Source organism: Mytilus galloprovincialis, chromosome 1 (genome assembly GCF_965363235.1).
Source record: "Mytilus galloprovincialis chromosome 1, xbMytGall1.hap1.1, whole genome shotgun sequence".
NCBI lineage: Eukaryota > Metazoa > Mollusca > Bivalvia > Mytilida > Mytilidae > Mytilus > Mytilus galloprovincialis.
In genome coordinates this window covers 65978898-65994732 of record NC_134838.1, presented here as the reverse complement: position 1 = coordinate 65994732, position 15835 = coordinate 65978898, and the positions used below count along the sequence as shown (strand labels likewise).

At 31.2% G+C, this 15835-nt stretch overlaps 1 protein-coding gene across 2 annotated transcripts in view; it reads left to right on the top strand.

The window, feature by feature from the left end:
• Window positions 1–9517, top strand: part of LOC143081928 (synaptophysin-like) — a 33981-nt gene extending 24464 nt beyond the window's left edge. For both annotated transcript variants that reach the window (XM_076257570.1, XM_076257574.1), the window contains exons 3-6: window positions 1034–1164; window positions 2752–2956; window positions 5434–5631; window positions 7074–9517. In XM_076257570.1, the coding sequence (XP_076113685.1) occupies window positions 1034–1164; window positions 2752–2956; window positions 5434–5631; window positions 7074–7199 (660 nt within the window). In that variant the 3' untranslated portion in view covers window positions 7200–9517. The remainder of the gene's footprint in view (window positions 1–1033; window positions 1165–2751; window positions 2957–5433; window positions 5632–7073) is intronic.
• The last annotated feature ends 6318 nt before the right edge of the window (window positions 9518–15835 follow it).

Genomic DNA, 15835 nt, shown 5'->3' with positions numbered 1-15835 from the left:
TTTTAAAGTGTTTGAATTTCTTCTGTAAGTTGAAAATAGATGCAGGAAAGGTTTCTATTCATTAGAAATTGATTAATTGGAAAAATTCTATCTGTTTTCAACAAAGAAGGATTTGTTTTTTATCTTAAACTTATCAATGAACAACGAATAATGCATTTTAGCATGGAATCTACATTTTGAGAAGAAAAAAAATAAAAGAACTCTCTCAAAATAAAGGTTACACATGCAAGAACATGAAGAAGTATACATTAATTAATTTAGTACACATGTTATACACAGGGGAAAAAATGAAGTACAAAAAAATTGTATGTTTGAAGAAAAAAAAAAGAAGGAAAAAATCAGACATGGAGAGAAAAATTAGGAAGGAAAAAAATTGCAACTATCTGAAACCATGTAGACATACAAATTACAAGGACATTATATTATAATTAATTCATTATAAACTTGTCTCTAGCTGAAGAGTACTAGATGTCACCTTGCTATTATTTACTGATAACTTCCTTTAGAGGCAATCAAGAAATTTATTAAAGGGGGATATCTAGGTATGTGTTCCTACTAGAAGTATGGAGGTGGGTTTAGTTTGTATATTTTGTTTTCAAATTAAAACCTACACATCTGTCTGAAGGTATTGAAGTTAATTGAACATAATTGAATCTAGTGTGTAACGTATTGGTTTTCAAGGCAAATATTTACCCTTTTGAATCTGCTCCTTTTGATACTAAAAAAATTATTATTGCAATTTTTAAAAAAATGGACCAAAATGGACCAAAATGCGAAATTTATTATTGTTATTTTAGGAAAATCTACATACATACATATGGATCAGATATAAAAAAACATTACTGTAGTTCTTTTCATGGGATTCTAACAGTGTCACGCATTATAGTGTTATGATTTTTAGCATTGATAAAAATCTGGAATAATTTCTGAATTTATAGCATCAAAACAGATATTTTGATTGTGCAAAGAAGCCATACTGACATGACAGATAGATGTTTAAGATGTAAAAAAAAATTGTATCTTTTCATTTCAGATTCTATCAATATTTGCTTTTGCAACAACTGTTAGTTTGGATGAGAGAATTTCTTTTCATGCTGTCTGTAGAAATGAAACATATAATATAACCACCGCAACTGAAAGTATACAGGTTGCCTATCCATATGAGTAAGTTTTGAAAAAAGATATATGGTTGATTTAAAAGTATGAAGTGGATTATGTGACTTATAGGTATAAGTTATGAATCCAGATAACTTTACGTAAGAAAAAAATGCATGAAAAAAATAGATGTTTGGTACTTGTCAATGAGACATAGATATAAGAAGATGTGGTATGAGAGCCAATGAGACAACTCTTCATCCAAGTCACAATTTGTAAAAGAGAAATCAATATAGGTCAATGTATGGTATTCAACACAGAGCCTTGGCTTACATCAAACAACCAAAATAGTTCCCTAAAAAACAAAAATTACAATAAAAGACCGAAGACAATCTAATTATAATATATAGTATGATTGCCAATGAGACAACTCTCCACCAGAGACCAAATGATTGGTGTAGAAGTTAGCAACAATAGGTCCCCGTATCATCGCAAATGGCCTTCAACAACTTTAATGGTAAGCTATAAAAGACACAGAAATAACAAATCTGTCAAAGACACAGAAATAACAAATCTGTCAAAGACACAGAAATAACAAATCTGTCAAAGACACAGAAATGACAAATCTGTCAAAGACACAGAAATAACAAATCTATAAAATACACAGAAATAACAAATCTGTCAAAGACACAGAAATAACAAATCTATAAAATACACAGAAATAACAAATCTGTCAAAGACACAGAAATAACAAATCTATAAAATACACAGAAATAACAAATCTGTCAAAGACACAGAAATAACATCTATAAAAGACACAGAAATAACAAATCTATAAAAGACACAGAAATAACAAATCTATAAAAGACACAGAAATAACAAATCTGTCAAAGACACAGAAATAACAAATCTAAATCTAAAATGTGGTGGGGTTAAACATGTGTAATGGCACCAAACCCTACCCTCACCACACAGGCACTTGTCTCAGAATTAAGGTATATAGGTGGGGGGAAATTCTGAGACAAGTGTCTGTGCCTAACCAGGGCCATTGGTGAAACAGTTCAACTTTAGAACAAACTTAAAATCAATTCAATGAAAAGGGCCAAATTCGCATGACCAATACAAAGCAGATAAACATTCAACTAAAACACTGACCGGACATACCAGGGAATTAATAAATGTAATTCATTTTACATCCCTCTCACAACAAAACAAAAATAAACCAATCACAAAACACAAAGTACAGATCTGAGGAAACTCACAGTTACTGAAAGCTAGTTCAAAGTCAATATAAAGTATTACGAAAATCATGTATCTCAAACTAAAACAGGTTTAAGGAAAGTCATGAGTATAAATTTAAAAGAGAGTACCATATATATAGTATTGCTATTTTAATTTCAACATTTGCAATTTGCTTTCAAAATAACAAATGCAAAACATATCTCTGTGTTTACAGTTAGATATTAATATATTATTTGATATTGCACATGACAAAAAATTACAAACTAAACTGTGGTCATTCTTTATGTGTCATCAAGCATTTTTACTTCAGAAATGCTATCATGCAGGAAAAATTAGATAAAATAACTGAAACAACAATAAAACTGTGTGTACAAATTATTAGTCATTTAATAAAAAAAAATCATCTAATTTCAGCTTGCACAATGAATATTTTATGTGGCCATTGTGCACTAAATCACCAACTGGTCCTGGCCAAATGAGATTGTTGGAAGGAGCAAAGTCATCAGCTGAATTCTATGTGTTTGTAGGAGTATTTGTGTTCCTATATTGTTTAGCAGCGTTAGCATTATATCTGCTATTTGATGAACTCTATCGGTCTAACTCCAATATAGTAACTGCGGTAAGTGCTATCGGTTTAACACCAATGTAGTCACTGCAGTAAGTACAGTAATTGATGACCATATGTTGACCCCTAGGCACTGGCTTGAAAACTTGTATTTTCTGGACATGTCCTGTAAATTTTATTCTTGTCTGCCGTATACATGGTATATTTCATCTGAAACAGACATCAAATGTATGTTTGCCAAATTGCTATACAAATGTATAATTAAGGAAAACATTCCATTTTTATTCTCCATTTATTGGCATTATGTTTTCTGGTCTGTGTGTCCGTCTGTTCGCTCGTTGTCCATTTGTTCATCCGTCCGTCTGTCCAGCTTCAGGTTAAAAGTTTTTGGTCGAGGTAGTTTTTGATGAAGTTGAAGTCCAATCAACTTGAAACTAGTATACATATTCCCTATGACATGATCATTCTAATTTTAATGCCAAATTAGAGATTTTCCCCATTTTCACAGTCCACTGAACATAGAAAATGATAGTGCGGATGGGGCATCCGTGAACTGCCTGGAGACACATTCTTGTTTAGGTAATCTTTTTTACTAGATTTGTTTCCTGGCTAAGAATAATTTTCTGGTCATAATAGTGACATGAGGAGTAATATCTCTAAAAACAAACCCTGATGTTAAAAGGGGATGTCATAACCAGTGATCCTGAATCACTTTGAAATATCTCTATTAATACTATACCACCGTGTCATCAATCACAGTTAGAGCTTCAATCAACATACTTTCACGACAGCTTTTTAATTGAATCATTTTCATGTATTGTCCAGAATCATACATGCAATATATAGTTGCCAATGAATGTAAAGCTAAACGCAATTAATCTATTAATCATTTTGTGTGTACTGTATATTTTTAATCTACTATAAAAGCAGAATTTTCATTGAGATTCGGAATTGTTGAAAAATGGTGGTCAGAAGGTTTTTAGCTACCAAAATTTTGTAAAGAATATATTCAATTTTGGTATTTTGCAACAGAAATACTAGTGAGCATGGTGAGGACTAGCAGACTTTCTTCAAGGACCATCAGGGCAAAAAAGATTTCCTGTTATTTTTTGATGGATTATATCCACTAAATTAAAACCCTAGAAACTATATTTAAACCAACATTATGTCATTGATTAATACTTTCACAAACTGGAAACCTCAAAAATAAATCCAAATTTAGAGACCAAACCATGAAAATTAAACCTATAAAATTTAATGTTTCTGCAGTATCTGTTTCTTCAAACTTTTCTAAATAAAACTAGAGGCTCTCAAGAGCCTGTGTCCCTCACCTTGGTCTATGTGCATATCAAACAATGGACACAGATAAATTTATGACAAAATTGTGTTTTGGTGATTATGATGTGTTTGTAGATCTTACTTTACTGGACATTCTTCTTGTTACAATTGTCTCTATCTATTATGAACTTGGCCCAGTAATTACAGTGAAAAATATATTCTAAAAATTTACAAAAATTTACAAAAATTTGTGAAAACTGTTAAAAAATGACTATAAAGGGCAATAACTCCTTACGGGGTAAACTGACAATTTTGGTCATGTTGACTTTTTTGTAGATCTTACTTTGCTGAACATTATTGCTGTTTACAGTTTATCTCTATCTATTATAATATTCAAGATAATAACCAAAAACTGCAAAATTTCCTTAAAATTACTAATTCTGGGGCAGCAACCCAACAGCAGGTTGTCTGTTTTGTCTGAAAATTTCAGGGCAGATAGATCTTGACCTGATAAATAATTATTCATGTCAGATTTGTTCTAAATGCTTTGGTTTCAGAGATATAAGCCAAAATCTACATTTCGCCCCTATGTACTATTTTTAGCCATGGCGGCCATCTTGGTTGGTTGGCAGGGTCACGCCACACATTTTTAAAACAAAATACCCAAATGATGTTGTGGCCAAGTTTGGTTAAATTTGGCCCAGTAGTTTCAGAGGAGAAGATTTTTTAAAAGAATACAAAAATTTTAGAAAAATGGTAAAAAATTGACTATAAAGGGCAATTACTCCTTAATGAGTCAACTGACAATTTTGGTCTTGTTGACTTATTTGTAGATCTTACTTTGCTGAACATTATTGCTGTTTACAGTTTATCTCTATCTATAATAATATTCAAGATAATAAGCAAAAACTATGGTGGTATCTACCCGATGTCAGATTTGCTCTAAATGCTTTGGTTTTTGAGTTATAAGTCAAAAACTGCATTTTACCCCTATGTTCTATTTTTAGCCATGGCGGCCATCTTGGTTGGTTGGCCAAGTCACCGGACACATTTTTCAAACTAGATACCCCAATAATGATTGTGGCCAAGTTTGGTTTAATTTGGCCCAGTAGTTTCAGAGGAGATTTTTGTAAAAGTTAACGACGCAGGACGATGCCGGACGCCGGACGCAAAGGGATGGGAAAAGCTCAATTGGCCCTTTGGGCCAGGTGAGCTAAAAAGTATAACAATAATTTCTGTTTATTTTTTTATAGGACTTTATAATTTCTGTTGTCCTGACCCTGTTCTGGTTGATTGGATCTTCAGCCTGGGCACAAGGATTAGTAAATTTGAAGTACTATACTGACTTTAATAAATGTGGACAATTTGATATGATGGGGACAGATTGTAAGGCTCCAAATCAGTGTGTGCAGACAAAGTTTCCCAATTTTGCTAGCCTGAATGTTTCAGTGGTAAGTATTTGTATATAATTATACACCTGATATAAATAGTAAAATCACAAAAAATACTGAACTCAAAGGAAATTTCAAAACTGTAGAGTCCCTTATCAAATGGCAAAATCAAAAGATCAAACAAAAGTATAACAACTGTCATATTCCTGACTTGGTACAGGCATTTTTAACCGGATTTTTGTGACAAAAATGTCGGTTATTGATTTGGGGATGAACCATTCAACCAAAGCTTTTGAAATTTTAATATGTTGTTACTGATGACAAAATAGAGGTCAAGTTCAATAATGACGATTTTGACTTTTACCGTTCAGGAGTTATGGTTCTTGAAAGATCGTAAAATGGTGTTTCCATTCACGTTGTTGTATTTACTCATGAACCATTCAATCTAAGCTTTTCAAATTTTAATATGTTGATACTGATGACAAAATGGAGGTCAGATTTGATATTGACGATTTTCACTTTCACCATTCATCAGTAATGGTTCTTGTGATATTGCCAGGACACAAATAAATGTTAATAAATCCGGTTTGCTGTCGTTGTGACAGCCTCTTGTCTTATGTAGACCTGGTTTTATAGCTAGCTAAAGCTCTCACTTGTATGGCCTTATATTGACAATGGTGCGAGATCAAAATTTTTAAACAAACAATCAACAATATAATTAAGACAATATAAAATCAGTGTAAGGGAGGTAATTCTTAAACATTTAAGATACAATGTTGGGTATGTTCGGATTTACCACCTTTACACTAATTGTATATTATGTATAAAGAAATGTCAGGTTTTGGACTAATTGCAAAAAAAAGGGGTGTTAGTTGTTTTCAATTTTTTTTGTCAAATTTGTCAAATTCCAAATTTTTGAAAAGTTAAAAGAAAAAATCTTTAATTGCACATATTGTGCAAAAGATTTGTAAGATCTTGACATTTGTCAGAAACTTATATTATGTCAAAAACTTGATCGCAATCCAAATTCAGAACTGTATCAAGCTTGGATGTTGTGCCCATACTTGCCCCAACTGTTCAGGGTTCGACTTCTGCGGTCGTATAAAGCTGCGCCCTGCAGAGCACCAGGTTTTGGCAAGGAACCTTTAAATCACTTTCATTTATAGGTCTTTCTGATTTCTATAGCTAGCAATTCTTAAAAATGGAAGAAGAACAAAACAAAGAAAATAAAACATTTGGCTTGATACAAGATCTTCCAATGAGTTCCTGGAATAAAACTTACTTAACAAAGCAAATATCTTCATGACACTATGTTTCCTATGACACATTTTCCCGCAATGACACCAGGTCAACGTAGGATGTTCATTGAAATATATAATGAATATTCTGTATAAGAAAAAGCTTCATTTATTTTAAATCTGATTGGGAAATTATCAGTTAACCTGATAAAAAAAATAGATGGATTAATAACACTTATTGTAATTTTGTCTTTTTTTTTCCAGATTTTTGGTTTTCTGAATATGATGGTGTGGGCAGGCAACTTATGGTTCCTGTACAAGGAGACCCCTTGGTTCAAGGTCAGATCAAAACCTCCTCAGGAACCTTCCACAGATCCTCAGAGAATATAGATCGTCTGTGTATAACAGCAGAAGTCTGCTCTTTCAAAAATGTAGAATGGTGAATTTGTGTTTTAAAATAGTTTAACAAGTTTTGAAATGGCTGAAAGCTGCTCTTATATTCCTGACAGTAGTATAATTAGTTTGGATATTTATCAATATAACCTATGTTAATATACTGGTTAAAAATCTTTAGTAAAGATCTACTGTAGAGTGCTCTGATAAGGTTTTGCTGAAAGGAAATTCATACCAAGTTACATTGAGGGTTTTCAAAATGGCTGCCTTTTGTGCATCTACAAATCCAGAACTTTTTGTTATAAAAAATATTTGTCAGAGGTTTTCTTGTTGACCTGTTCTTGTACAAGATTTACTGATTTTAAACTTTTAAAAACATTTAAAAATGCTTGATGTACTCACAGTTTTGGCTATTTTTGTGCTGAATAAAATGTATACTTTTTTTAACCAAGGGTAACATTAATAAATTCATGATAAATGCACACTGACAGAAACCTCATCTGATTCATACATTTGTAATTGAGTTAAATAATGCCATGGTGTATCACTAATTACTGACATGAAAGATAAATTATCAATTTCACATGTTTACTACTCATCTACTAATTAACAACCAGTTTTGGTTTAACAGAATTTACATTCCTTTTGCATAAGAATTAGGGATTTCCATATTTGCCACACTCTCAAAGGATGACACCACCAAATTAATGTAAGAGGGTGGAATATTGTATTGGACAGTTACTGTACATGTACATGCTCATGCTTATGAATTTACATAGATCATTCTCACAAGCTCAGGGTTTGTTTATTCTTTTGTTTCAAGCTCCATTGCACTTGCCTCATTGGAACAAAATAGTGTGTTTCTAATTATTATACTTTTCAAAAGTTTAATGCAAAAAGGTTAAACTGTGACTAACAGATAAATTAAATGTATTAGTCCCAGGTTTAAACCACTATCAAATTTATGATTTCAAATTCACCAATACATGGAACAATTTCCAATTTTCTGAGGGGTGGCAAAGTAAGATCTGTTATGGCTTCAACCCTTGGGTTCCTCAGTAGTTCGACACGTAGATTAGGACGATTCAACATGTACTTATATTTATTACATAGTCATATCTTAGAAATGTAAAGTTTAAATGTATTCCTGTATAAATAAGGTCATTATTTATTATGTATCTAACATGTGAACAAATGTGAATCAAAAACTCGATTGTTCTTTTGTAATGGAAAGACAACTTATTATACATTACAACTGTTCCTGTGTACTAAGCAAACCATTGTAAAAATTAAAAAAAAAATGTATTTCGTATACAATGTATAGGTGTCTAATACTTTTTGAAAAATTCAAATGAAATTTTGAAACAATTGTATACATATTAAATCCGTGTTATATTTTGACTTTTGACTGTTTACTGTAACAACAACAGTCTGTTCATGAAATTTTAGAGGATATTGAAAAGCATAATTTGTCTACATAAATAGGCATGTAATATTTAATGTAATCTATTTGTTGACATGCTAGTTTGAAAAGTTTGTTTTATGGCTGAATGTTAACATTTTCATTTCATTGTGATTTTTTTTTTACCTCAGCTTATAATTATATGCAGATTATTTTATACTGCAAGGGGTAAGCTTGTTAATAATGTTTAAGATTCTGTGTATTTGTTGACTAGCTTATATAGTTCTTTCAAAAGTTTGAAAAAGTTTAAATTATAAAAACTTATTTAAAGCTATCCAGACAAAAGCAACAAAAGCAATTTAGAGTTTAAGCAAAGGTCAAGATACATGTCTGTTTTTAAAGGTTTTTTGTTGACCTCCAAGTTTTTTTGTTTGTTTAATTGTTTATGTTTTTAGGTTGCTGTCTAAAAGACATTCATACCTTACAGCTTCTGTAATAGGACAAATAATTGTATTAGGATAGATATGAAATGCATAGTTATTTTATTGTCAATTTTGTTGAAAACCTTTGAAATCCATTCATTGTACAGTTACAGTGGAACTAAAGCATATTTATAATTCACAATTAATAATTGTAGGGAATTTATCTCTGTCAACTTACATGACTTAGTAGCAATTACACTCTTGTTACTGGCATCAATAAGATAAAAGAAAATGTCTGTCCTATGAAATATTTGCCACAGGAGGTTAAGTTAACACCAATCAATCCTCAGTTTTATGCATTGAACATTTGAAAAAAATGATCATTTAAATTCCTGCATTTTGACCTTTAGATATGGTAGGTTCAAAGTTCGATTGTAGTTTAGAGGGAATTCATTGATAAGAAAGTTTTTAATTGCATAGTATTGTTAGTGGTGAAATCAAGAAAAGATGATTTAGCTTTTGTATTTATTTGTTATTAAAGTCATAAGAAACCAGTGAGTTGTGAAAAATAATGTTTATCCAATTCTTGAACCAATGCATGTATATATCATAAACTTAGTCCTCTGTGCACGATTTTATCATTTTTTACGCAAATATATCGTATAATCGTCAATCTTTTTTCTCTCTGTCTGTTATGATTTAACAAATATGGCTGCTCATTAAATGCCTATTTTGAAGCTGAAGTTTACTGATTGTCACCTTATAGTAAACAAATAACAAAAAGCATGGGTATTGGGCACGTATTTAACATATACAATCCGATAATTGTTTATTTTAATGACAGATTCATGCGTATTTATACTATTTATGCACTTGAATTTTTACTTGATAACATTTTTGTTCGCTTTGGAGATTCCGTATATCGTCAAGTTATTGGAATTCCAATGGGGACTAACTGTGCACCACTTATTGCGGACCTGTTTTTGTATTGTTATGAGTTACAATTTATGACTAAAATTAGCAAAGACCCATCAAAACAACATTTGATACAAAAATTTAACAATACTTTTAGATATTTGGATGATATATTGGCTCTAAATAATGACGACTTCAGTATGTATACTAAAGAAATTTATCCTGTAGAACTTACTTTAAATAAAGCTAATGATAACAATGACCACTGCCCTTTCCTCGATCTTGATATCTATATCATAAACGGGAAGCTTAATACAAAAATTTATGATAAAAGAGATGATTTTTCATTTCCTATTGTTAATTATCCATTTTTAGATGGTGACGTTCCCTTGTCACCATCTTATGGTGTTTATATATCTCAACTTGTACGATTCGCTCGTGTATGTAACAATGTATTAGATTTTAGCGAGAGAAATTTATGTATTACTGAAAAATTATTACACCAGGGTTTTCGATATCACAAACTGGTCAAAACATTTACTAAATTTTATCACCGGTATAAGGAAATAATTCGTAAATATAACTCAACATGCAGACATCTTATACGTTCAGGTATTTCACATCCAAAATTTTATGGAAATATTCTTTATAAAGCACAAAAATGTCAGTATTCTCCTCAGAAACTAACAAAACCTTTAAATAGACTTATTAAAAGGGGATATAGTTACGATACTGTTGTCAGGTCATTAAAGATTGCATATTTTGGCTTTAACATTGATTCACTGATAGGGTCTTTGCATCGGAACTAAACACATTTATTTCTAAAAAAACAGTTGTTGGCATGACACGGGTTATGTTCTTCTCATATATTTTATGATAGTATGATACTAAACCCCTAACGGGAGGGATTGTACCTGATATTCATATGATGAAGACATAATCTTTCAATCAGTTTAATTGAGGTCTGGAGCTGGCATGTCAGTTAACTGCTAGTAGTCTGTTGTTATTTATGTATTATTGTCATTTTATTTATTTTCTTTTGTTACATCTTTTGACATCAGACTCGGACTTCTCTTGAACTGAATTTTAATGTGCGTATTGTTATTGTTTTACTTTTCTACATTGGCTAGAGGTATAGGGGGAGGGTTGAGATCTCATAAACATGTTTAACCCCGCCGCAATTTTGCGCCTGTCCCAAGTCAGGAGCCTCTGGCCTTTGTTAGTCTTGTATGATTTTAAATTTTAGTTTCTTGTGTATAATTCGGAGTTTAGTATGACGTCCATTATCACTGTACTATTATGCATATTTTAGGGGCCAGCTGAAGGACACCTACGGGTGCGGGAATTCTCGCTACATTGAAGACCCATTGGTTGCCTTCGGCTGTTGTTTGCTCTATGGTCGGGTGGTTGTCGCTTTGACATATTCACCATTTCCTTTCTCAATTTTATGTATTGTGATCAACGGATTTTTACAAGGAGGGTTACGCTCAGGTCACTATGCATACGGAAAATATGTTGGCGAATTGCTTCCTGGAAGTAAGCAATTAAAAATAAGTAAACTTCTTCTAAATGTGGACAAATTACAGAACTTTCTTCAGAAAAAAGTATATGTACATAAGTTGTATAATGAAAACTATCCATTTAGTTATAAAAAAACATATGCATATTTTTTTTTAATTTCAGGTTTCTTATGACTTTAATGTTGACTTTTTTATTTTTGTGCCTTATACCCATTAAGCATAAGAGTTATGAGTGCAATGTGTAATTCTATGTCATATTTTTTAAGTTCTTCAAGAAATCCACACAATAATTAGAAAGAAACATAACTTCAGTCTAAATGATTAAAATACTTTGATAAAGTAGAAAATTTATTCTTTTAACATCAAACCTGAATTTGAGACTTAAACTGTATATTTTTTTTTTTTCGAAAGGACTGCTTTTAATTCAGATTTGAAAACTGGATTTAATAAGAAGAATTATCAAATCTTTTTTTTTAGCTACAATGTGTATGATTTATAGAATTCCTACAAAATGAATATTTAAGAAAATAAAACATGTAAATATTTGGTGTACAAATTTCTACAGAATACAAATGTATAGTATAATTATAGCTTGTCGTCACATTCCAAAAAGATATTATTTTAATATATAGAGTATTTTATAGCATTTAGGTGGTGCATGACCTCTAAAAATATTTTACTTAATCAACAATTATAATTTGGGAATTTTTACTGCTTTATAACTATCCTGATTCTCAATATCACAGTAATTTATTTACTGCTACTTATTTATAGATCTGTTGTTTATTTTTGAAAAGCATAATATTCTCTGTAGTACTAAATTTTGGTATATGAGGAAATATTGTTTGTAATTATGAAAAACTTGTATTTTACCTTCATTATTTTGTTCATAATATTAAGTACTACCATTCTAAAATATAATTCACACTTTGTAACCAATATTGGGGCCTTTATGGCCGAGTGGTCTAAGTAGTTATTACTGTAATCACTAGCCAGTCAAAACTGAGGTTGTGAGTTCGAACCCGTCTCGTGCAGTTGCACTCAACTCCAATCTTAATTGACTTAGATTGTCAGTTTTCCTATCGAAGGTCGTGGTTATCTCCTGAACTGTGGCTTCCTCCACCAATAAAAACTGGCCTCCACGAAATAGCCTAAATGCGGTGCTTAAAAGTGGTGTTAAAACTTCTAAAATCAAATCAAATTGTAACCAATATTAAAGAATTAATTAGTGAAAGCATTTTTTTTTCAATTAAATATGGCTTTTTATTTTACATTTATTGTTCTTACTAATACTGCAACACAATTTCTACCCATGTCAATTAAAAGAAGCATGAATTTATTTGGAAGAAATTCTGTGATTATTGTATGATGTATGATAGCAAAATGTTAGACATGCAACATAGTTTATGTGTACCAGTAGGTAAGAAATATAGGTCAAGGATAGAACATAGTTTCCATGTCATCATATTTCCTAGTTTTGAGGCTGGGGTAATATTTTAAAAGAAATAAACTGATCTGGTACCAACATTTATAGTAGAGTAAAGTGTTGCCTTAGCTTGAACTACCTACCACATCCAACATGTAAAAAATCAAATCAAATAGTAGTTATAGTTTACGTCTGAAAAAAACCCAGCTTAAGACCCTGATTCAATAATATCTAATGTAAGGCCTACTAGGAAGTAGAAAAAAAAAATACATTGTATTTTGTTATACATGCCATAGTGTGACTGTTGTATATATATAAAAGCTTTGTTATCATGTGTGTTGATTGTTTTATATTGCTCATTATTAACATATTCTTCTGTTTATAGAATTAAAAAGTTTTGTATTTATCATGCAAATTTGTTTTGTTTTTTGTACCAGTATGTACTAAATGTTTTAAAAGTTTGTTTTTTTGCATTTTGCTTAAGGGCGAGTGCCAATGAAAATTTTTCAGTATATGTGTATCTGTATATCAAGGAAACACATGTATAAAATATAGAAAGTAATTAATTGTCAGGTATGATTGCCAATGAGACAATTATCCACCAGAGTTCATAAGAAGTGGATGAAAGCAATTATAGGCCTTCAACAATGAGAAAAAGAGGTTATTATACAGTCTATCCTTTGACCTGTTATCAAATTTTTACTGTAATTCATCATGAGACAGTTGCTGATTTTGACACGTATCACAAAGATTAAAATGGACCCTGGTTGAACATTTTTTCCAGAGGAGCTCATCAATTTTGAAACAAAACAAATGTCAAAATTTGGAAATCAGTAATATGTTACAGGATAAAATACATTACTTTCCTACACTGGAATTTTACTACAATGGAATAAACCCAATTTTACATCAGTTGACTGACTGAAGTTTGCAAAACAATCATTTGTTTTGTAAACATTTACTAATATTTTCTGTTTTACTGGTTGCAACAGGAAATTACAAGAAACTGCAGAAAAGTTTTCATTTCTTTCAAAGGCAGACAATCTAGATGTTGGGATATAATACCTTGTTTACATACTACAGTGACCTATAGTTGTTAATGTCTGTGTCATTTTGGTCTTTTGTGGATAGTTGTCTCATTGGCAATCATACCACATCTTCTTTTATATAGGACAGACCATTTACAGTCAATTTGAATTGGAAATGTAGGACAACTTTTATAATAAAAACAGATATGGTACACAAATGTACTGGGTCATTGTGAGAAGTACATGTATGATTTGAATTCAAGAAGTCACTTTTGTTGAAGATTATATGCTTGTATGTAGACATTGGTAAAACTAGAAATAAATTAATCCATAGTTTATATTGATATTGAAATGTTCTCTGGGCAACTTTGCTGTTGTGTGAAGGATGAAGAGGGTGTCCATGGAAAAACCAGGCAGTGGATGGCACATGACATTTTTTGTTTTCAAAATTTTTTCATCTATTTCATATCACAAATTCATTCTTTCTCAAAGTTAAATTTTGTTTTTTTATTAACTGCAACAAATAAAGAGAAAAAAAAATACATAGAAAGCACTAAAATTCATTGAAAAGGGGAGATAACTTCATTTTGTACAAATTTTGTTGCATTGTTAGTGAACTTTAAAATCATTTTCTGAACCATCCACTGTTGATTCAAAAATATCTTTGACATATATATCCTTTGTATGATATAAACATTACATTGGAGTCAAAAATTCAGTGGGAAAAAAATTATTTGCCTGATATTTACTTGGACAGCATCTGAAAAAGTTGTAGACTGCATGTCAACAAGACAACAACCCTACAACAAAAATTAAGTTACATCTGATGTAAACATAGAAGATTTGAAATTCATTGAACGTTTAAATTCTGTTCAGCTGTATCAACGAAACCCACATGAAAACTGGTATTCATATGAACAATAATCAATCCCAAGTACCAGCTATTACCTTAACCTACAAAATATGACCTTGGATCATGGTCATTTGCAAAAGTTGTTTGAAGTGCTGCTCATCAGGCAATACAAAGATATATTCTGTAAATAATTTAAATATATTCATCTGCTGTTTTAACTTTTGACTTTTTCCAACCCGCAGTAAAACTTTCAAAATGGGGTCAGAGGTGGTCTTTTGCAAGACAAAATTTCTGTCTTACAGTGGCAGTTCATATTTGCTCAACCTTCATCACAGACAGCCTATATTACAGAAACTTCTGGAAGTATTTATTGTGTATTTGCTCTAATCCTGAACATGCATAAAATATTTGCCACTGGACGTTAAGCAACCAGTAAACAAATCATATGCTGTGGCCTTGACTCGAGATATTTACATGTGTCAAGGGTATGACCAATCCATGTGAAGCAGGAAGATATGCAATTAGGTTGAAAGAAAAATCAACACAGACAGATGGATGAATGATAGGAAGAACATCAAAAGGATATCTAATATTTCCCACAAACAAGCTTTAAGGTGATACCCAACACCTTGACTGAAATTAATAAAAATAAAAATTTTACAAAATATTTACTTTGACCCTTGGACAAAAATTTCAAAATTTAAAAAAAAATTGAACAAGACACATAATAAAAAAAAAATGGTTGGTTGTATAGCAATTTGATAAACCTTTAAGTTTAATCATTGAGAAGCTTCATATTTTCTTAACAATACAATGTGATTAAAAGGTTTACCTGATTTTGAAGAGTTATCTCCCTGTATTGTTAGGTACCACCTTTAATAAGGGAGGTAAAACAAAACAAGAGGCTCTCAAGAGCCTGAATCGCTCACCTTAAATTTTTTGCTTAAATCTTCAATCAATGATTATTTTGGGTTTTCAATTTATATAAATGGTTCTTTGATTCTGTCATATCTTCTTCAAAAGCAAAAACAAGAGTGGACACACTGAAATATCTCGTTTGTCTCGTG